Source organism: Schistocerca cancellata, chromosome 5 (genome assembly GCF_023864275.1).
Source record: "Schistocerca cancellata isolate TAMUIC-IGC-003103 chromosome 5, iqSchCanc2.1, whole genome shotgun sequence".
NCBI classification, from domain to species: domain Eukaryota; kingdom Metazoa; phylum Arthropoda; class Insecta; order Orthoptera; family Acrididae; genus Schistocerca; species Schistocerca cancellata.
In genome coordinates this window covers 256556584-256580789 of record NC_064630.1, presented here as the reverse complement: position 1 = coordinate 256580789, position 24206 = coordinate 256556584, and the positions used below count along the sequence as shown (strand labels likewise).

General features: G+C 37.4%; 1 protein-coding gene across 4 annotated transcripts in view; it reads left to right on the top strand.

Moving 5' to 3' along the window:
• Positions 1-24206, top strand: part of LOC126187581 (transcriptional protein SWT1) — a 262566-nt gene that overhangs the window by 92373 nt on the left and 145987 nt on the right. For all 4 annotated transcript variants that reach the window (XM_049928751.1, XM_049928753.1, XM_049928752.1 and 1 more), the window contains 3 exons: positions 2298-2497; positions 5169-5358; positions 18556-18720. In XM_049928751.1, coding sequence (XP_049784708.1) covers positions 2298-2497; positions 5169-5358; positions 18556-18720 — 555 coding nt within the window. The remainder of the gene's footprint in view (positions 1-2297; positions 2498-5168; positions 5359-18555; positions 18721-24206) is intronic.

Sequence of the window (24206 nt, the reverse complement as noted above, 5' to 3'; positions counted from 1 at the left end):
AGAGAAGGAGGGTTCCCTGCCGTTCTTGGATGTGCTTGTCTGCCGTAAACCCAATGGGTCTCTAGGTCATAGCGTTTACCAGAAGCCCACTCACATGGATCAGTATCTGCACGCCACCAGTTTCCATCACCCAGCACAGAAACAGTCAGTTCTGAGGAACTTAGCACATCAAGCTGAAACCGTCTCAGATGCTGAAAACTTGCCAAGAGAATTGAGCCACTTACTCAAAGTTTTTAAGGAAAACAGTTACAACACAAACAGATCTCGCAAGCAATGTCATCCAAGCCTCAAAGGAAAAAGACCTCTGAAGAAGACACCAAGCAAGCTGCATTGTTACCGTTTTGTGGTTCGACAACAGGGAAGATTAGCTGGCTCCTGAAGAGACATAAAATAGACACAATCTTCAGGCCCCCGGGAAAGATCTGGCAACTAATGAAATCTGTAAAAGATGATGTAGGCCTCAGAATGCCAGGAATTTACAAGATACCGTGCAGATGTGGGCAGTTCTATGTCGGCCAGACTGTCCGCACTATTGAAAATTGCGGCATAGGACATGAAAGGGTGTTACCATCTGTGCTATCCCGAAAAGTCAGCTATAGCAGAACATGCTCTGGAAAATGGACACCAAATTTCATTCAATGAGACGTCTATTATTAAATGGGCTAATGGCTTCTGGGATAACGTGATAAACGAGGTCATAGAGATTAGAATTTCTGACAACACCTTCAATAGAGACAGTGGATTGCAGCTGAGTACAGTGTGGGATCCAGTGTTGAGGGAGTTGAAGCGGGGCCCGGCAATCGCGCTGCCAAAACATTACTATATATGGTGCGGGACCGAGCGCCAGTGACGTCACAAGCGATGGCACAGCTATATAAGTGTGACAATGACAACCACATGACAGTCATCCACCTGACAATGGCAGAGGAGATCTCTGCCGAAAGCTTGTGGGCAGTAAACCACTTGACATGGCTTGAAACCTAAGAATGTTTTATTAACTAACGGATATCACCACGAAAGCATGCATTCATACATAGCAATAATCATGCCTGTCAAAGGTAGTTTTTTTTTCCATCTGAAAAATGGGTCCTTCTATGCTTCTTATATGTGCTTGTAAATCGCGATGGTACGACATATTTGTTTCCTGTACTATTTTCTCAAGTGTCACTTGCAGTCTTTCTTCACTACTTAATGGATTGGTTTCACTTTACACATTTTAGTTCTGAATGTACCATCGCATCATTTTGTATAAGCTGCAACTTGTTATCTGTTGTTAAATATCATCATATGACAAAATTATAAACATATTTTTGTAGTTTGGTGAAAGGCTGTTCCCTCCATTTGCAAGAACATAATCTTGCTTCTGCTGATAATTATCTATTTCATTGATCATTTCCTCTCATTTTGTTCCATACATACTTCCTAAGTCCCACATTCAGTGATTTGGCTGGAATTGTAGCTAACAAAACTGCACGTTGTTGTGTAGATATAAGATAACTTTCTGTAAAAGGTCAGGTTTTTGTTGTTATGGAAAAATGACATTTTTCAGTAAATACCAGTATTTTACAAGAGAATTGTATATAAACTGTCGTATAATCTACTGTTTTGTTCCTCCCAGAAACTCAAAAATCACAGATATGGTGTCACTTTAGTTATTGCCAATTTTTATGGCACTACGTATACTCCTTATTGTAAAATCTATGTTACAAATCACTGTAAACGATAGTATTCATACTTATCTGATGCCATGTTAAGAAGTGTCACTTGCTGGCCACTTGGCATGCTGCTATCATAGTGGGCAACATACATGAAACGGAGTGTCACAACTGTTACGATAGACTTTGGTGTAAAAAGAGTGCCATTTATTTAATCTCTTAGTTAAATTTTGAAGGGATGCCTTCTTTTTTTGTGTCTGAGTAACCTACCGACTCTTTATCATTGTGACTGCTAAGAACATACATGTACAAAAGATATTTGTACAAGGAAGGCTACAAGAGCAATTGTTTACAGTCTGGCAATGGCTATAGTAATTTCTATATTTATGATCATATTTTTGTTTATCCAGCCTTCATTCAGTGTACATCATTTTTTTACATATTTATTGCGTGCCTGTTTAGTACCAGTGGTTTCGTGTATAATGTGAACAGTTCTGCATTTCCCATTATAATGTATTTTAACTTTGTTTGCTGTTCACTCACATTGAATCAGAATGTTGTAAGTATTCTTACCAAATTTCTCTTTGCATTGTTTACACTATGTATTTGTGCTTAGTTACTATGCCTTTTGTATTTCCGTAGGTTCACGTCGCAAGAAGAATGTAGCTGCTAATCGGTTGAAAGTTTTACAGGACCAATTGAAAAAAGATCAAAAAACATTGCAAGGAAATCAGAACAAGAATGTGCAACCTAAACAACCAATTTGTGTTGTTGTACATGACTCACACAGAACCAATGATGAAGCAGAGTTTTTGAAAGCAGAAGAACAAATGCTAATGGATGTGAGTATCCTTTATCGAAGGCACAGATAAGAAAATCAATCAGAAGTTCATCAATCATAAAACTATGATAGGATTCAGTAACTCTTCTGTGATGTTCATAGATGATAGCATAAATCGTTAATGACTGTTTTGAGGTATTTTGTCTGATTTTCATAGTTGTATGATGCTTTGATGTGACAGTGAACAGTATGTAATACTTTCTACCAATAAAGAGCAGGAATAAATTCACATTCTGAAGAGCAGTAAAACAGAACAAGGAACATAAAAACTTCTTAGCTTTATGACCAAATGAAATATGCACAGTTTCTCAGTTGACTTTTAACTTTAATATTATGATGTTAAGTTCCATAGTGCTTAGGTCCATTTGAACCAATTTTATTATGTAAACAAGGGCTGTTATTAGTTATATTTTTCTGATGCCATTGATGCAGTTGTGCACGGCTTTGCGTGCATTGTTTGTGGAGTGGTGGTGATATATTCTTGTGTTCCTATCTTCCATTGTACAGATGTTGGCAGATTATTAGAAGAGAGATTCAATTTTGACTTTATTTCCATGATTCATTAAAAAATTAGGAACTTTTGGATACTGGTGTGTTAAAATTATTAGGAAGTATTATCTTTCTATAGTTTTGATGTCATCCTTAAGGCCAAATGAGCAATTTGAATATCTTAGATGTCTTATAATTTGGGATCTGGCATATGTTGTCAGAGGTATTGTCCTGAAGTTAGTTTTTATTAATTTTAGGAATTATCACAGTCAGTCTTGATTTTTTTGTTTTTCACAGTTTTCTCTTGACAGCCATTAACATGTTCTATGTGAGATTAATCTCTGGATTAACAACATAATAATTGACATTCTGGGATGGAAACAATAAACAAAAATGAGGTAAGCAACCATTCACCTGCAGCTGATTGATGCATGGTGCAGAGACACACATAACAACGTAGAAAACTTTACCAAACTGTAATCCCTGATTTGCACTGCCACTGAGAACTCGGTCTCACTGTTTCCTGCCAACCAATAGTTTCCTAATCCTTCCAATTATCATGCTCCCTTCCTATCTCTGCTCATTGCCCAATAAGCAACTCATAAATATGCAGTCAGCACCACAGCTGTGTGTGTGTGTGTGTGTGTGTGTGTGTGTGTGTGTGTGTGTGTTTTAATGAGGGAGAAAAACGATGTTTTGTGTGTCTTTGTACTATGAATTGTGGATGCCTTTCCTCATTTTTGCTTATAGATCAATACCTGGGCCATTCACTGTCGACTCAGACAGTTTCTCTCCAAGATGTCTAATACTGTCTATGCCCTGTTGCAGGGAACACCCTCCTGCTTTAAGATGCACTCCATATGACAAGACAAAAACTTATTTTTCAACACAATTTATTTCATTTGAATCAATTTCAATTCATTGCACTGTATGAAGCAGTGTAAGTGAAATCAGTTGAATTGCAGTCAGTGAAACTAACTGAGTGGAATAAACGAGGATGAAATCAGTGAAATTCAACAAAATGAAATTATTTCAGTGAAATCCCAGTCTGCTGTCATGATACATTCACTTAATGCAGTGCGCTTTGATCTTTTGGTAATATGCAGTTGCCAACCATTTTACTATAACTTCATACTTTTAGTCATAACTGTGATAACGTTACACTATTTGTGATAGACAAGTAGTCTTCTACACCTCCACCCTACATTTGTATCTCAAAGTGTGTGGTCACCTATTCAACAGAGAACATACATTCATTACCAAAGCATGTCCGATAACAGGAAGCATCAACTGTTTATTTAATTTTTAAATGATAAGTGTGCTCTGTTCTGGAATTTTTTCTAACGGCATTTAGAACCAGTAAGTGCCCACAGTCAGTTGAATCATAATAATTGCAGGTTTTAAGGCCTGTTCTACTTCATATTCTTTCCTTCTTGCATACAAATATAAGTGTCAGTATGTGCACAATTTTTGTGAGAGTCTTGGAATTCTTCATCAAAAACTGTCTTCAATTTGTACACCATGTTTGCCCTCATTACTTAGAGTTCATGAAATTCAAGTTTCATTTTTAGCTGTGGAAACTTATAGCCATCAGTAAGTGTAGTCAAGGTGAACGTTCTATTGTAGAAACATTATTATTGTCAAAATAATTTTTAACCATCAATGTAAGATCTGCAATGGCATGTTTTCATTCATGAAACAATTTCTTCATCTTCTTCTTCTTCATCATCTTTTTCCCGTTTCTCTACAAAGTTGGCATTGTTATATGATTTGTGGCAATTTTGGTGATAGGGGGTGATTGGATGCCCCCCTTCGACACTGTGTCTCTCTCTCTCCTTGGAATGGAATCCATTTATCTCATCTGTCCTGTCATCAAAAATTGTGCTTATCCCTTTTTCAAACTATTCAAAGTATTTCTAGGGCTTTTTCTTCGCTGTTTGATCACACTAATACTGAGGCATGTGCATGAAATGAATTGGACCCAACTGATTAAAATTAATGTCAAAAATATTTACTGTATAGTACTCAGGAAAAGACAAAAATGAAGAGTAATGCCAAATAAGACAGCTAAAGTTAATTATTTTTGACATCAGTCATAAATTCATGTTGTTTATTTTTATGTAAAGTTTTACAAAATTCACTTACTTTTTATCCAAAAATCTGATTGTAATGTTTCTCTTTAGGTGCAAGAATTACGAGAAGAAATTCATAAGGCAGGTGGTGTGAACCCTGAAGAAATAGAGGAAATGATTTGTGAAATAATACCATCTTCATTTCCTGATACAAAATCCAATTTGTATATTGTTTCGGACACCAATGTCCTGGTCTCCAACTGTCAGTCCATTGACAAGCTTTGCAATACAAATGTAGAAGGTTTGTTTCAATCTATATTTTCTTTCAGACTGTATAAACAGAAACAGGTAATCATCAGTTCATTGTAAAGTTGAGCAGAACTGCATGAATAGTGGCCATATCACAAGAGCCACTATAGTTTTCTAGTCAAAGATGTTTCATACTGTTAGCTAAATGAAATAAGAATAATCTGTATGAATAAGCTCCAAGTTATATGCCATAATTTTCTGTTCATCTGACAATTAGAATAAATCTGTTCCTTAAATTTATTGACAGCATTTTAGTCTCTTGCATACAAATCATACAAAACCACCTCATGCTAGATGGTGCAGCTTTCTAAAGTTCAGCTATTGATATCCTAGTAATTGATGCTGTTTATCCTGTTCCAGAACTGTCAATTTCTTTTTGCTCACTTGCCATTTCTAACATTACATCTTTTTGTGGGCCTGATATTCTTATAACATAGTCAAATCAGTTATTATGATAATGGAAATTTCTGGATGGAAACAAATGAAAAATGAAAGGTATGACAGGCAGCTTTTCACTTGGAGATAAATGATGGGTGACACATTATTATTGTCCGCCGCTCGTGGTCTCGCGGTAGCGTTCTCGCTTCCCGAGCACGGGGTCCCGGGTTCGATTCCCGGCGGGGTCAGGGATTTTCACCTGCCTCGAGATGACTGGGTGTTTGTGTTGTCCTCATCATTTCATCATCATCCTGGAAAGTGGCGAAATTGGACTGAGCAAAGATTCGATAATTGTACGGGCGCTGATAACCACGCAGTTGAGCGCCCCACTAACCAAATATCATCATCATCATCACATTATTATCTTCAGTCTGAATACTGATTTGCTGCATCTCTCCATGCCAGACTATCCTGTAAAAGCTTCTTCATCTTTGCATGACTATCACAGTGTATTTGAACTGAAACCACACTTTTCAGTTGCCTGAGACTGCAGTTGTGTGTGTGAGCTGTGTTTGCACACGAGACAAGAGTGTGTGTGTGTGTGTGTGTGTGTGTGTGTGTGTTTTTTCTATTTTTGATGAAGGCCTTATTGGCCATAAGCTTTGTTTGTGACAGTCTTTTTGTTGTGCCTATCTGTGACACAGCATCTCCGCTACATGGTGAGTAGCAACTTTCCTTTTCATAATATTGTTACTCTCCATCCTGGATTTTCCATTGTTTGATTCTTCCCATATTGATGTTATTCCATCCTGAACTTTCCCTTGTTTGCTTTCGTTATTGGACACATCTATAGTTCCTCAAGGAATATTCTTACAGCATGGAAGTGCTGTAACAAATATGTTTGAGAAGGCCGCCCATAGAATTGCTTTTGGGGGGTTGGAAGTCTTGGCACTCAGTTCCTATTGTAGCTAGGAACATGGGGTAAAAAGTTTTTGATTAGCCCAGGCTAGTGGCCATTTGTATAGCCATTTGAACATCTGTCTTACTGTAGCTACAGTTTGGTTTGAATGATGAACTGGAGCTGTCATGTTGTCAAATTCCGCATATTGATTAATTCGTTTTGCAAAAGATGTTATCTGGACTGAAATTAATGCTCAGTTAATGGCACCATTTCTATGTGCACTATTCTGATTTTACATGCAAAAGCATGTTTTTCTTGAATGTTTTTATATGTGTGCTGCTTCTGTGTTTCAAATTACTTGCAAAAAATGCATTTTTCTTGGAGGTTTTTGAAGTGTGCCATTTCTATACTTTAAGCTAGTACAAATTGGTTTAAACTTTGCAATGAGGAAGGTAAATGGATAAAGTCAAAAGAAATTTTTTTTTAATCCAGTAATCCCATCAATTGTTGGGGTATGATAGTTTAAAGTTGAGGTAAATGTAACATGTATAAATCATTCTTACATGAATTGAATGTGCAAAAATGGTTTAAACTATTCACATAAATAAAAAATGCATTTTTACAATAACAAGGTGTAAACGGTCTGGGAAAAACCCAGGAATTTTTTCACCCAGGAGAAAATTGGGAAAAGACCTGGAATTTTTTAGAATTCTGGAAATTTTTGTTTTGTTTTAGTTTTCAGTTAAATTTTTGTAATTTTGACTGGCAAGAAACAATACTCTAACAAAGGATATTATTGTATCCCACTACTACAGAATAATATTGCATCAATAAAATATGAACGAGAGAAAGCAAACGAAAATAAAACTTAAGTTGCAAAGGAAGTGTGCCTTATACAACAACAAAACACAGTGCTCTTACAAGCATCTGCCAACAACGAAATGTGTCAAAGGCTTTAGGAAGACTGTACAATGCTTCAGCCTCTGATGAGCGTGACGTCACAACTGTTTGCATTAGATTCGTTTGAGCAGTTGCAAGTGGGCTCATGCGCATGCGCAGTTGTGTCACACGTGTAGTACCTTCTCCCGCTTCTGGCTACAGAAGTGTGGCTGTTACCTGTGTAAGAAGCAGCAGCAGCAAACAGCAAGGTGCTACCCAGAAAAATTTTACTGGCACACACAAGCTACTAGATTCACTGGAGGGCAAACTGTTGTATCCGCCCTCGGCAGCAATTTCATGGGGAGGGCACCAAATTCATATTCTTGAGGGGAAAAAAGCCTTGTTTCACAAAGCGCTTAGTATCCAATGCACATTGTTTATTGATTGTTCATATGATTATTGAAATACATTCCTGTTGGGTTTTGGACATACTCTAAGTTTATTTCTGAAAGAATCATAAGTTGATTTTTGAATGCATGCATAGTGGATATCATGTCTCTGTTAGGGGAATCCCCGTCACCTCTAGAAATAAACTTTACTGCAGACAGAAGGAGATGGAGCTATATGAGCTGAGTGGAATAAAGCCGAATGGGTGAATACCAATCACTGTTTGTTTATGTGGTTTGTGAATAATCAGTGTTGTTATAATTACCAGAAAAACCCATACATTCAGACTACCAGAGCGGAAATAAACGACTAACAGGAATAGCAGGCAAGAAAGATTACGTATTATTTTCTCGGTGTACCCAAGAAAATGAAATTTTGATAGAAAATTTTTGGCTCGATCACTATACTAGACGGCCATTTGTACAGACGCCAGTAGCAGCCGCCTAAATTCTATCCTGGGAAACACGTTGTGCTAACACATAATAATGCCTAAACAGTCAATAAATGTGGGATAACTAAGCTGGTGATTCTGGCAGGGTTAGTGAAGTTAATTGGAAAATAAATTTTCACACTGGCAGGAATAGTTACAGAATTAGTGACAACAAGATTGTTTGTTAGAACGAGGAAGGAGAAGAAACAGTGACATCACACGAATTACGGAAGAACATGACGATTCCAAATTTATGTCAAAATTTCATACTACAACTTTTTGATCTCATACTTGAGAAGCTGGAGTGTGTGAATGAAGTGTGAAACTATTTCCGAACATAAAGCTTTTTGCTTATAGCAGGCCTAATAGGCATTTGATATTGATACTTCGTTAATTATATTGCCGTGTTAAAAAAAAGTGAGCATTTGTGCCAAAAGTTTTGTTTATTTGGTGTGTGTTACAATTGCTGCGGTATTAGACAGGCCTATTTCATTTTATATAGCAGACAGTGACAAAATACACGTAAACACTAAACTGTTAGTATTAAAAGCTTTTTCAGTATTAAAACAACGACATTTTGTTTTTTCATGTAGCAAACCATTTGAAGAAGTTTGATGAGGTAATAGAGTCTTTTGCAGAAAGGAAAGCACGCCAGGTGAAGCTGCAGCAAGGTTAGAGAGGGAAAAATGCTAGGACTTAAGGATTGAAGAAATGTGTTCTGGCTCTGAGCACTATGGGACTCAACTGCTGAGGTCATTAGTCCCCTAGAACTTAGAACTACTTAAACCTAACTAACCTAAGGACATCACACACATCCATGCCCGAGGCAGGATTCGAACCTGCGACCGTAGCGGTCTCGCGGTTCCAGACTGCAGCGCCATAACCGCAATGTGTTCTGTCTTGCTTCTTACTTGTCTTTATTGGTTTCATGTATCCTATATTTAATTTTATGTTACACAAAAAAAGCAGGTTATTAGCTAATAGGCAATAAAGAGTGCAAATTTTCTGAAGAGTTCTTGTTCTCTGAGTTACAAATAATCCCATCCAATATTAATTGTGAGTTTTTATTTATTATTAATATTATTATTACTTTTTTTTATGTGAGAGAGAGAAGGGGGGGGGGGAGACCGAGGGGGTGGATGTCAAACTGGCCGCATGGGAGCAGGAGAGGCACCACAAAACATTTTAATTTCCACTGTCCTGAATATACTTTGATGGCAATCATTACAAAATATTATACGTTTGAATTCCACAGACCGAAATACAATGATGTGCGATAGGCGAATGCTGTGTAAAGAGGCGTGGCACTGCACTTTGGCACACACAAGACCAAATAACATATCATACATTTTCTCGAACACATGTTTTATGTATCAGACTCTTCAGAAATATGTGCGCTATAAAATGAACATATTTTTGAAAAGTCAACTCTATCTCTCTCTCTCTCTCTCTCTCTCTCTCTCTCTCTCTCTCTCTCTCTCTGTGTGTGTGTGTGTGTGTGTGTGTGTGTGTGTGTGTTTTTGTTTGTGTTTAAAATTTCTGGTGTCCTACCTCAAACGCTCCAGGGAGGGAGGGAGGGCCACCACACCACTATTTATAGTATTGCCGCAGTTCGGAAATATAGTTAATCCGGTGCTGATGCACAGAGCAGTCTGAATTGCAGTGGTGGATAGTCTCCATGTGACCTGAGTTTACGTTTAGTGATTTTGCTGTTTCCTTATCATTTATTGCTCTCACATAAAATGAAAACAAAACGGATTTCTGTGGCTGGGAGCTATCAATTATAATACATTCACATAATTATGGAAGGCTAAAATATGTTATTAGTTTCAGATTTTATTTTATTTCCACCTTTCTGACAGTCAAGCATTTATTGCCTTTCAGAACAGTGAAGTTATTTTTGTCGGTTTGGTAAAGAAATTTGGCTTTTAGTAATCTTTTCTGCTGAGGCAGTCAATTTATTTGAAAATTCCACACTGTTGGCTAGTTTCAACTGTTTGCTGCATTTCACAAGTACATCTTTCCATTTTGTAGCACATGTGGCATTATTCCATAATAAAGAAACAGACACGAGATATTACAGTAGTGGTACTCCAAGAAAATTTACATCCGAATCTACACTGTAAGCCGAATTATGCATTTTAGTATGGTTCACGAAATTCCGAAGCTCTTGGAGTATCCTCCGATGTCTTGTTTCTTTTATGACATAATGTAAGATCCTTTAATGTCTTACACTTATGAACATATGGGCTTCCTGCATCATCATACCTGCGCAAGCGCGGTGACGCCTGTTTTCCGGTGCTCTCTGGCAACTGCTGAAATGAACCTATCTCTAACAGGTTGCAGGAAAATATTGCAAATGGTTGTTTGAAAAGCATTACTTTCAAAGTAAATTTCCTTTTATGCGAGCTGAACTATGTGTGAGAATGTATGATGAATTTCTTAAATCGCAGAGCATTTGACTCTCATTTAAAAATCAGCTCTTTGAGGATGACCATTTATAAAAATTTCAAGCCCAGAAGATCAGACATTTATGTCATTATTAAAAAATTTTCCGGCACCTTTGTGTGAAATATCTTACAGTGTAACACGCACAAAAAAGATCAGTATTATATGTGAAACCTTTGCTTTTCTTGCAGCAATATTATGTATATTACTTTAAACCATTAAGTTTTCCAGTTTGTGTATATGCACTACTTAACAGTGATATTGCTATTGGCTGACTACATCATGTGTCCTATTCCCTGAATATCCGCTGTGAGATCACTTGACATAAGCTATGCCTGGCTTACAAAAGCGCATCGGAATCTCAATTTCAATGCTCCGCAAAGTAACATGCGGTGTTTGGTGGAATTCAAATTTGTACTTCTGTAATATGAAAATATGCAACGTACATGTTGCTGCACATCGAAGATCTTTCTTTCCAAAACATCTACACTGGTATATAAAGCCATAACCATTCAAAGGATTGATAAGTTTTACTGTTCCAAGGAAAAGTATACTGTCACTCAATACGGAAAAAGTGTATTTTCACCTGGGAGAAAGTGTATTTTTATACGGGAAAAATCCGGGATTTTTTTTTCCTCCTTGTCCACGTATACACCCTGAATAAAATTGGAAACTTGCTTTCGAAAAGCTATCTTCATTTAGATATTAAATGCATTTGTGTGCCACTTATGTTTCAGACTTGTGTGAATCAGTTCAAATTTTGTAAGAAGATAGAGAAATACATTTAATTAATGGTCATCCTGTTGTTTTGTGTAAGCTTTATCTGTGGCATGACATAGGCAACAGGGTTCAAAAGACAATAAAGACTTACAACAGATTGGTCATCACTAGAGTCAAGAAAAATTTACATCTTGGTGATTAAACATTTCGAGTATGTGCTCCTTATGAATTACAATCCACAGCACCTAGTTATTGTCTGGGTCCTATGATACACAAGCCAATGACTGGAAATACTTGTTTGGTTAGTAATAGCACCTGAAGATGACATAAATGTAGCATTGAAACTGTTCTTGTTGTTGTTGTGGTGGTCTTCAGTCCAGAGACTGGTTTGATGCAGCTCTCCATGCTACTCTATCCTGTGCAAGCTTCTTCATCTCCCAGTACTTACTGCAACCTACATCCTTCTGAATCTGTTTAGTGTATTCATCTCTGGATCTCCCTCTATGATTCTTACCCTCCTTACTGCCCTCCCATACTAAACTGGTGATCCCCAATGCCTCAGAATATTCCCTACCAACCGACCCCTTCTCCTCGTCAAGTTGTGCCACAAATTTCTCTTCTCTCCAATTCTATTCAATACCTCCTCATTAGTTATGTGATCTACCCATATAATCTTCAGCATTCTTCTGTAGCACCACATTTCCAGAGCTTCTATTCTCTTTTTGTCTAAACTATTTATTGTCCACGTTTCACTTCGATACATGGCTACACTCCATACAAATACTTTCAGAAACGACTTCCTGACACTGAAATCTATACTCAATGTTAAAAAATTCTCTTCTTCAGAAACACTTTCCTTGCCATTGACAGTCTACATTTTATATCCTCTCTACTTCAACCATCATCAGTTATTTTGCTCCCCAAATAACAAAACTCATTTACTACTTTAAGCTTCTCATTTCCTAATCTAATTCCTACAGCATCACCCGATTTAATTTGACTACATTCCATTATCCTCATTTTGCTTCTGTTGATGTTCATCTTATATTTTCCTTTCAAGACGCTGTCCATTCCGTTCAGCTGCTCTTCCAGGTCTTTTGCTGTCCCTGACAGAATCACAATGTCATCGGCAAACCTCAAAGTTTTTATTTCTTCTCCATGGATTTTAATTCCTACTCCGAATTTTTCTTTTGTTTCCTTTACTGCTTGCTCAGTATACAGATTGAATAACATTGGGGATAGGCTACAATCCTGTCTCACTCCCTTACCAACCACTGCTTCCCTTTCATACCCGTCCACTCTTATAACTGCCATCTGGTTCCTGTACAAATTGTGAATAGCCTTTCGCTCCCTATATTTTACCCCTGCCACCTTCAGAATTTGAAAGAGAGTATTCCAGTCAACATTGTCAAAAGCTTTCTCTAAGTCTACAAATGCTATAAATGTGGGTTTGCCTTTCCTTAATCTTTCTTCTAAGATAAGTTGTAAGGTCAGTATTGCCTCACGTGTTCCAATATTTCTGTGGAATCCAAACTGATCTTCCCCGAGATCAGCTTCTACCAGTTTTTCCATTTGTCTGTAAAGAATTTGTGTTAGTATTTTGCAGCTGTGACTTATTAAACTGATAGTTCGGTAATTTTCACATCTGTCAACACCTGCTTTCTTTGGGAAGTCTGAAGGTATTTTGCCTGTCTCATACACCTTGTTCACCAGATAGTAGAGTTTTATCAGGACTGGCTCTCCCAAGACCGTCAGTAGTTCTAATGGAATGTTGTCTACTCCCGGGGCCTTGTTTCGACTCAGGTCTTTCAGTGCTCTGTCAAACTCTTCACGCAGTATCATATCTCCTATTTCATTTTCATCTACATTCTCTTCCATTTCCATAATATTGCCCCCAAGAACATCGCCCTTGTATAGCCCCTCTATATACTCCTACCACGTTTCTGCTTTCCCTTCTTTGCTTAGAACTGGGTTTCCATCTGAGCTATTGATATTCATGCATGTGGTTCTCTTTTCTCCAAAGGTCTCTTTAATTTTGAAACTAGTCATGTGAATAATAAATACTTTGAAAACATGGCTATGATGTTCCATTTCCATTGCTTCTATTGTCAGCTACTGTGCCATGTCCACAAGAAGGATGGACTTTCACTACTTGAAAATCTGCATCAGTTGCCTAGCTGTGGGAGTCTATTGTAAAAACTAAGGTAGAGTAAAAGTTGGGAAACAGAATGAAAAATGCCCCTATCATAGTGCAAAAAAGGCAAATATGTCCTGGGCAGAATTAGGAATATAAAAGAAGGGAACTTATCGGCCAGGACTTCAACGGCATTTAAATCAAAACATCTTGACATATTTGCACTTTTTTTGCAAGTTAACACTATGTCCCATCTCACTGAACTCTCTTAGCTGCAAGGTGTTGGCACACCTACATCCTGCAATTTGTTAGCCAAAGTCTGATTCTGTGCAAAATCCAGTGGTTTTGCAACCCATAGTAAACGATATATAATATCATATGGATGAAAAGCATACATGTAATGGCTAAAAAAAAGTTTTATGGTGGGGATGAAATTTCTGGGGGTGGTTTTATTCCTATGGGTGGATGACATGATGTATCTTACTTGACACAATGCATTATTTTACATGACATGGGTGCTAATACTAACAAGTAAAAAAGTTTGAATATGTCAAGATGTTTTGATTTAAATGTCTTTGAAGCTGCCAGATAAGTTGAAAAGCTACTTCCCTTCTTTTACATCCCTAACTCTGCCCAGGACATATTCACCTTTTTTGTGCTATGATAGGATCATTTATCATTCTGATTAATGTATTTTGGTATAAGTGCAGCCTTATTTGAGATTTGTTTTTCTCTGTTCTTTCTATCCTATCTGTTAGGTATTAGCCAAAGCAGTTGTTAACTACACATATTATGTATAATAATTCATACTTATTTAGTAGAATTATATCATTAACATTATCAAAAGTCGTGCATAGACTTTATGCCTTTGACACACATGTCCTTGTCAAGAGCACCAAGTACCATTTTTGTTAATTCTACTATGGCTGGTTCTGTACTTCTGTCACTTCAGAAAAATAAACTGTGACACACTTAGAAAGTTGTATGTATTCTTTAAACTATATTTCATAATCAGAGGAAGGCAATGGCAAACCACCTCCACTAGGACCTTGCCTAGTACGGCGATGTGGGTCTCCCGCATCGTTCCCTTACGCTCAGTCACGGAGTATGGGACTTCATCATCATCATATTTCATAATTGATTCTGCTATTTTTGAGAATGATGACAGCAAGGAAATGAGCATGTAGTTTTGTGTCTCGTACATTCTTTAGCAGAGGCATAACTGTTGCCTGTTTTAAATACTCTGAAAATTTCCCGATACAGGATAACAGTTATTGAACTATATGAAAAAAAAAATTAGTTACAAACTACAGCATCCACACACTTTATTCAACATGTAAATATCACTACAGATGTTCTGATTTAGGTTATGACATGTTCAGTATGCCTGCCTTCATTGGTGGTGATGTGCCGCAGACGAATAGCGAAATTCTGCATGACCTGCTGAAGTGTCGGAACATTGATGCATGACCTCCTGAATGGTAGTTTTCAGCTCAGCAATGGTTTTGGGGTTATTGCTGTACACATTGTCTTTAATATAGCTCCACAAAAAGGAGTTGCCTGTGTTCAGATCCGGAGAATATGGCAGCCAATCGAGGCACATCCTGGTGTCCTCTGTGTACTCCAGAGCCAGAATGCAGTCCTCAAAATGCACCTCCATAACACCAGACACACTCCTGCTTCAATGAGGTGGAGATCCATCTTACATGAACTCCATGTTTTTGAAATCAGGCTCACTTTGGATAATGTGGATGAAATCATCTTCTAAAACCTTCACATACCAGTTGGTAGACACCGTGCTATCGAGGAATATTCCATGGATTATTCCGTGACTGGACATTGCTCACCACACAGTCACCCATTGAGGGTGAAGAGACTTTTCAATCACAAAATGTGGATTCTCAGTCCCCCAAATGCACCAATTTTGTTTATTGACATACCCATCCAAATGAATGTTGGCTTTGTTGCTAAACCAAACCATGCATGCGCATACTAATTCCCATCATGCCCCATGGCCAACTGTGCAGTCTGAGTTTCCTAATGCAAACAGTTCAGAAGTTATGACAATTTTATTTCATATAGTTCAGTAATCGTCACTCTGTATGAATGACTAACGTTTGTTGGGCAGTTTGTGCACTCGGTACAGACCAAGCTGTTTCAGCTTGTGAGCTCTCTGTTGAACTGCAGAGCACCCACTATTCCATGGATCAAACCCACTGGTTGTTAACATTCAAATGGTATGGCAGCGACTGGCACGTCAGATGATGAGCCTTTTGCTCTACCTTCTGCACCTTATGTGACTGACAACCTAATACTCTTTGCTGCTATAATAAAGTGTCATGCTACTTCAGAGAAATAGAAAGTTAACAAAATAAATAAAAAAATAAATCTTTTAAAAGAAATTTAATATGTTTATTTGGGTTCTGAAATTCGACGTTTTCTGTTCGAAACGAGAGAAGACATTTCAGGCATCAAAGCGTTTGCTGTGTTGATTTGGAGAATGCTCTTCATTGTCACATCCTGAAGAAAAGATTGTTCCCTGGTTTTTATTCTTTTCACTGCTGAGAAAGCTGCTCACAACAGTATGAAGATCCAAACATGTACATGAACTGCGTACCATTCTTTTACAACTTGAGACATGTTTTTTGCAGTAATGAATGATGCCACCATAACAAATTCCACATGTTGTGGTATCTGTCTTTCAGCGAAGTTGAAGTTTGCAAGTCTGTAACTTCTGTCGTGATAGTGGAAAATCATCATGTGAAACTGAGAAAGGAGTGCTGAACAATTTCATTTCCGTATTGAAAGTGGTAACTTATCAGAACCTTGTTTCAAAAGGTGTGGTGAACTGCTTTATCATGGCTTTGTAAGCACCGAAATTGGTATCTTCAGGTTGTTTTAAACGCAATTGAAGAATGTTAAAATTTCATTGCTTATTTACCTCTCAATTAAACAAAACTTTTCTATGAACAGTGTAATTTCATCGTGCATGTCAGCTGTTAACTGCCCTTTGCCCTTCAATGACAAATTCAGATTTTTGAGCTGCAGAGTTATGTCAGCTAGGAATGCTAATTTGATATCAATTTTAAATCTTTCAGACAATGCATTTCTTTCCCATTCATTTCAAGAGAGATATTTTGTTATATGTGTCAAAGAAAGCATCAAAAAATCGATCTGCTATGGTAAGACAGGATGTACCACTCAGATAGTGGTAAAGATCCTATTATATCCAGATGTGCATTATCAGAATGTTGATTAGGTTGTAGAAATGTACCGAGAGGCTTATGAATGTGTGGAGTAATTTTATTGCTCGATGTGCACTGAATTGCCGCACATAAATCTGACAATCTGTTCTTAAACTCAGTCAAACGAAAGATCATTTGACCAATTTGGTAGTGCGATGGACCCGTGGATATAATGAAGCGATGGTTTGTTGGTAGAAACTAATTGTCAAAAAAGGGTGTTGATACATCACAGTATATCCATACAGGTGCTGTTGGTTGTGGGATATGCATTGTAGATCTGTAGAAGCCTTCTATGTGGGAATGACCAGCAACAAACTGTCCATTCGCATGAACAGACACAGGCGTACAGTGTTTGTAGGTAATGAGGATCACCCTGTGGCTAAATATGCCTTGGTGCACAGCCAGCACATCTTGGCACAGTGTTACACCGTCCCGGTTATCTGGATACTTCCCACTGACACCAACTTTTCAGAACTCCAGAGATGGGAACTTGCCCTTCAATATATCCTCTCTTCCAGATACCCACCAGGCCTCAACCTCCGCTAATTTCAAGTTGCCGCCCCTCATACATCACTCAACAACATCTTTGCCTCTGTACTTCCGCCTCGACTGACATCTCTGCCCAAACTCTTTGCCTTTACATATGTCTGTATATGTGCGGATGGATATGTGTGTGTGCGTGAGTGTATACCTGTCCCTTTTTCCCCCTAAGGTAAGTCTTTCCGCTCCCGGCATTGGAATGACTCCTTACCCTCTCCCTTAAAACCCACATCCTTTTGTCTTTCCCTCTCCTTCCCTCTTTCCTGATGAAGCAACCGTGGGTTGCGAAAGCTTGAATTTTGTGTGTGTGTTTGTGTGTTTTTTATAGTGTCTATTATCTACCAATGCTTTCTCGTTTGGTAAGTAACAGCATCTTTACAAAGATGATGTAACTTACCAAACGAAAGCATTGGTATGTTGATAGACACAGAAACAAACACAAACACACACACAAAATTCAAGCTTTCGCAACCCACGGTTGCTTCATCAGGAAAGAGGGAAGGAGAGGGAAAGACGAAAGGATGTGGGTTTTAAGGGAGAGGGTAAGGAGTCATTCCAATCCCAGGAGCGGAAAGACTTACCTTAGGGGAAAAAAAAGGACAGGTATACACTCGCTCGCGCGCGCGCGCGCGCGCGCACACACACACACACACACACACACACACACACACACACACACACACACACACACACACACACATCCATCTGCACATATACAGGCACAAGCAAGTATATGTGCAGATGGGTATATGTGTGTGTGTGTGTGTGTGTGTGTGTGTGTGTGTGTGTGTGTGTGTGTGTGCGAGTGTATACCTGTCCATTTTTCCCCCCTAAGGTAAGTCTTTCCGCTCCTGGGATTGGAATGACTCCTTACCCTCTCCCTTAAAACCCACATCCTTTCGTCTTTCCTATATAGAACTGTGATACATAGACTTAATAAATAGTGCACAAACAAAATATTAAATATTTATTCATTGATTAAACAGTTATTGAAGTCACATGTTTGTTTTGTCCATTAGATGAATACTTTAATTTATCTTCAAATATATTGAATTCTTTTGTGACAGGAATTGGCTGTCCAGTTTTCATCATTCCGTGGATGGTTCTACATGAACTGGATATTTTAAAGGACAGAAGAGATGTAACAAAGAGCAAGATGACAGCAGTACGAGCTCAGAAGGCCATTACATTCCTGCACAAATGTTTTTCAACCAAACATCCTCGAGTCATAGGTAACTCAATTGTCTCAGTCTACATCTACATATACCTCTACATATACATACACATACACATTTACATACACATACACACGCCACAAGCCACTGTACTGTGCATGGTGCAGGATACCCTGCACCTCTACTAGTTGTTTCCTTTCCTGCTCCACTTGCAAATAGAGCAACGGAGAAACAACTATCTGTATGCCTCTAACTTCTCTTCTTATTGTCATGATCCTTGTGCAAAATGTATGTTTGTAGCAGTAGAATCTTTCTGCAGTCAATTTAAAATGCCGGTTCTCCAAATTTTCTTAACAGTGTTCCTTGAAAAGAATGTTGCCTTCTCTCCAGGTACTCCCATACGAGTTCCCACAGCATCATGCTCCCATGCTGTTCGAACCTGCCAGTAACAAATCTTGTAACCCACCTCTGAATTGCTTTGATGTCTTCCTTTAATCCAACATGGTGCAGATCCCAAACACTTGAGCAGTACTCAAGAACAGGTCCCATTACTGTCCTATATATGGCCTCCTGGAACCACTCTTTCCCAAAAGTCTCCCAATTCATCTTCCCTACCATAATCCTCACATGCTCATTCCATTTCATATCACTTTGCGACAGTATGGCTAGATATTTGAATGGCATGGCTGTGTCAAGCAAGACACTATATAACTGTATCTGGACATTATGGGTTTGTTTTTCCTACTCATCTGCATTAACTTATGTTTTTCTACATTTAGACCTAGCTGCCATTCATCACACCAACTATAAATTTTGTTTAAGTCACCGACTTTCGTTTTGCTATCTTCCATTGCCATCCCAGATTGGTTAACAAGTGACTGGATGGAAGCCTTAGACCCTCTTAGTGATTTTACGTAGCCAGAATTTTCTTGGGCTTTTGGCCAGACCTTTGCTAAGGTAAGGTGGTGGTGGTAGTTGTATGCTTCATGCATAGATCTTTTACTGATGCACGAATCTCTACTAGCCTTTGCCTGTCTTCATTTGTGTGTTCTCTTTTGAAGTGAGGGTGCAACAGCCTTTTGTTTCCTCAGCATTTTGTGAATTTCATTGTTAAACCATAGAGGTCTTTTCCATCCTTAATCTGGTTATTAGGCCCATAGTTCTCCAGAGTATGACTGGATGGAAGCCTTAGACCACTTAGCGATTTTACATACGACCAGAATTTTCTTGGGTACTTGGACAGATCTTGTGCTAAGATATGGTGGTGGTAGTTGTATGCTTCGTGCATAGGTCTTTTTACTGTTGCACAAATCTCTACTAACCATTGCCTGTCTTAATTTGCACATTCTCTTTTGAAGTGAGAATGCAATAGCTTTTGTTTCCTCAGCATTTTGTGATTTTTTTTTTTTTTTTTTTTTTTTTTTTTTTTTTTTTTTTTTCATAACCTTGGAGGGTGCTTTCCATTCTCAATCCTCGTACTGGACACATACTTTTGCAGAGTATGATTGGATGGAAGCCTTAGACTGCTTAGCGATTGTACAGAGGACCAGAATTTTCTTATATTCTTGGCCAGATCTTTCACTAAGGTATGGTGGTGGAGGTAGTTTTATGCTTCACACACAGATATTTTTACAGATGCATGAATCTCTTCTAACCTTTGCCTGTCTTCATTTCCATGCTCTCTTTTGTAGTGAGAGTGCAACAACCATTGTTTCCTCAGTATTTTGTGACTTTTGTTGTTAAATGTTGGTGTGTTTTTTCCATCCTCAATCCACTTGCTAGGCACATACTTCTCCAGAGTATGATTTACAGTCTGTTTAAACTTTGCTCATATTTCCAATCCATCAATCGTGCTGGAACTAAATGATGTCAGTTGATTGTCTAAGTGAGGTGCTAACAACTGCTTAGCCGTTCTTTCTACCAGAAAAACTATACTAGTCTTCTTAACTGATTTATTAACTTTTGTAACCACACTCACTATGATGACATCATGATTACTAATCCCCGTCTGTATACTGATGCTATTGATAAGGTCCAGCTCATCTGTAGCTACAGAGTTTTTGTTAGTGTAGTGTTTTTGTAGCTATGCATATTTTCATTGCGTGTGGGCTACCGAACTAACTACTCAAGACAGTTTTTGGGAAACATGTACAAAAGATCTACTTCATTTCGGAGGTCTTCATTGACTTTATGCAGGACAGCATTAAAGGTATGTGTTTTGCAAATGATTGTACACTCTCTGACAAATTTGAGGGCACATGACTGGGAAACACGGAGAAGTCTAAGTACTTTTTTAGGCTAAGATCAGTATCCAATCGTCCTACATTGATTGAAATTAAGCTTAATTAAAATTTCAGACAGGCAGGTACTAGAGATGTGAAAATATCACAAGATTTTCATAACAGTACAGTGATAAATAATGTTAGTATTTCACAAGATTCACATAAAAGCACAGTAAAACATAATGTTAATATATTGCATCAGAATATCAGGGGATTAAAAAACAAAGTAGATGAGCTGCTTGTTTGTATAGAAGATTTAGTAAACTGAGGGTGGAATAGATGTAATATGCCTGTCTGAACATCATATAGTCACAGGTATGGAAATGGTAAATGTGGGGGGGATATAAGCTTTCAGCACATGTAAATAGAGACATTATGGAGAGAGGAGGAGTTGCGACATATGTTAAAATCAGTCATAGTGTGAAAAAAATTCAGAAACTAAAAAATTTTGTGTAGAGCAACACACAGAAGCATGTGCATGTGAGATTAAACTAAATAAAGCCACTTTTATAATTGTAGCCATGTATAAGTCCCCATTGGGAAATTTTCAACTCTTTTTGAAGAACTTGGATTCTTTGTTGTGCTACCTGTCAGTCAAAGGAAAACAAATTATTGTTTGTGGGAATTTCAACGTAGATTTTCTGAAAGAGTCAGATAGAAAGCTTGACCTTGAAGTATTACTTTGTTCTTTCAATTTGACATCAGTTATTGATTTTCCTATTCGGGTGGTACAGGAAAGCAGCACACTGATAAATAATGTTTTCATAGACCAAGATAAATTTAATCAAATAAAAATTTTTCCTGTTAAGAATGGTCTGTCTGATCATGATGCACAGCTAGTTACAGTATATGATATAGCTGCATACAGTAATGCAAAACAGTCCTCCAAAATAGTGTGTTCCGTTAATGATTTAACACCAAAATTTTAGGGAAAGCTTGCAAAAGTTAGACTGGAATGAGGTGCACAGGGAACATGATGCTAATTTAAAATTTAACCTATTTCATGACACCTTTGTGAGCATATTTGAAAACAGTTTCCCTAAGAAAACAGTGAAATATAATTGTAAGAAACTATGTAAAAAGCCATGGCTTATTAAAGGGATAAAAATATCTTGTGCACAGAAAAGGGAAGTGTATCTTATTGCTAGGAGGAGTAATGATCCCAAAACAGTGAAACATTATAAAAACTACTGCACTGTATTTAGAAAAGTTATTAAAAAGTCCAGAAGTACATGCATTATGTCTTAGATTAGCACATCTGATAATAAAATTAAAACAATTTGGAATATTGTGAAAAGGGAAACAGGGCAACCGAGAGCACAGGAAGACTGTATTTCTATCAAACACAATGAAAAGTTTGTTAACAAGAAGTAAGAAGTAGAAAACATTTTTAATAACCAATTTTTAATTGTTTCAGAGAAAATAGGTTCCAGCTATTATATGGAAGAGGCAGTAATTACGCAATTTGATAAAATTGATATCAAACCCACCTCTCCTACTGAAATTAGGAAAATAATAAATTCACTCAAAAGTAAAAGCTCACATGGAATTGATGGCATTTCCAACAGAGTACTAAAACCTTGTTCCCAACAAATAAGTAGGATTCTCAGCCACATAAACCATTGCATAAAAAAGGGGATAGATCTGAAGCTAATAACTACCCCCCCCTCCCCCCAATCTCACTTCTGACAGCTTTATCCAAAATTCTTGAAAATGTAGTGTATTCAAGAGTAGCATCACATATTTGTAAAATTGAAGTACTAACAAAATGTCAATTTTGTTTTCAGAAAGGCTTTTCAACAGAAAATGCTATATATGCTTTCACTGATCAAATATTAAATGCAGTGAATAACTGAACATCACCCATTGGGATATTTTGTGATCTCTCAAAGGCTTTTGATTGTGTGAATCATGAAATTCTTCTTGATAAGCTTAAGTATTGCGGTATGAGTGGGACATTGCACAAATGGTTTAATTCATGCTTAACTGGAAGAATACAGAAAGTTGAAATTAACAGTACAGATAGTCTACAAAAACCAGCAGTGTCCTCTAACTGGGGAGGTATCAATAATGGTGTCCCACAGGGTTCAGTCTTCGGTCCCTTATTGTTCTTAATATATATTAACGACTTGCCACTCTGTATTCATGAAGATGCAAAGTCAGTTCTTTTTGCTGATGATACAGGTATAGTAATCATACCCAAGAAGCAAGAGTCAGCTGAGGAAATTGCAAATAATGTCTTTCAGAAAATTATTAAGTGGTTCTCTGCAAATGGACTTTCACTAAATTTTAAGAAAACACAGTTTATACAATTCTGTACTGTAAATGGCACAACAACATTGATAAATATAGGCTATGAATGGAAGTCTGTTGCTAAGGTAGAATACTCAGAATTTCTGGGTGTGTGCATTGATGAGAAATTGAATTGGAAGAAACACATTGAAGATCTGCAGAAATGGTTAGGTTCAGCTACTTATGCTGTTAGGGTTATTGCAAATTTTGGTGATAAACATACCAGTAAATTAGCCTATTATGCCTATTTTCATTCACTACTTTCATATGGCATCATATTTTGGGGCAATTTGTCATTAAGAGAGAAAGTATTCATTGCACAAAAGCGTGTAATCAGAATAATAGCTGGAGCACACCCAAGATCACCTTGCAGACATTAATTTAAGGAACTTGGGATATTCACAGTACCTTCACACAACATATATTCACTTATGAAATTTATCATTAATAACCCATCCCAATTCAAAAATAACAGCGAAGTGCATAGCTACAAAACTAGAAGAAAGGATGATATCCACTATTCTGGATTAAATCTCACTTTGGCACAGAAAGGGTTGAATTATGCTGCCACAAAAATCTTTGGTCATTTGCCAAGTAGTATTAAAAGTCTGACAGATAGCCAACCAACATTTAAACGCAAATTAAAAGAATTTCTGAATGACAACTCCTTCTACTCAATAGATGATTTCTTAGATTTGGAGTAGTAACTGAAAAAAAATTATTTATTTTGTGTAAAGAAAACTTGTTAAAGTGACACATTCCACATCATTACGAAATGTCATATTCATGATGTATGGAACAAGGATTAATGTATGTATGTATGTATGTATGTACCTATGTATGTATATGTATCTTACGTGAATTTACATTTCCAAACCATGACTTGACAGAGAATTATCCTTCCTCAACTAGAGACATACATGATGAATTATTTTTATTGCTCCAGATATGATTTTTCTATCAAAACAC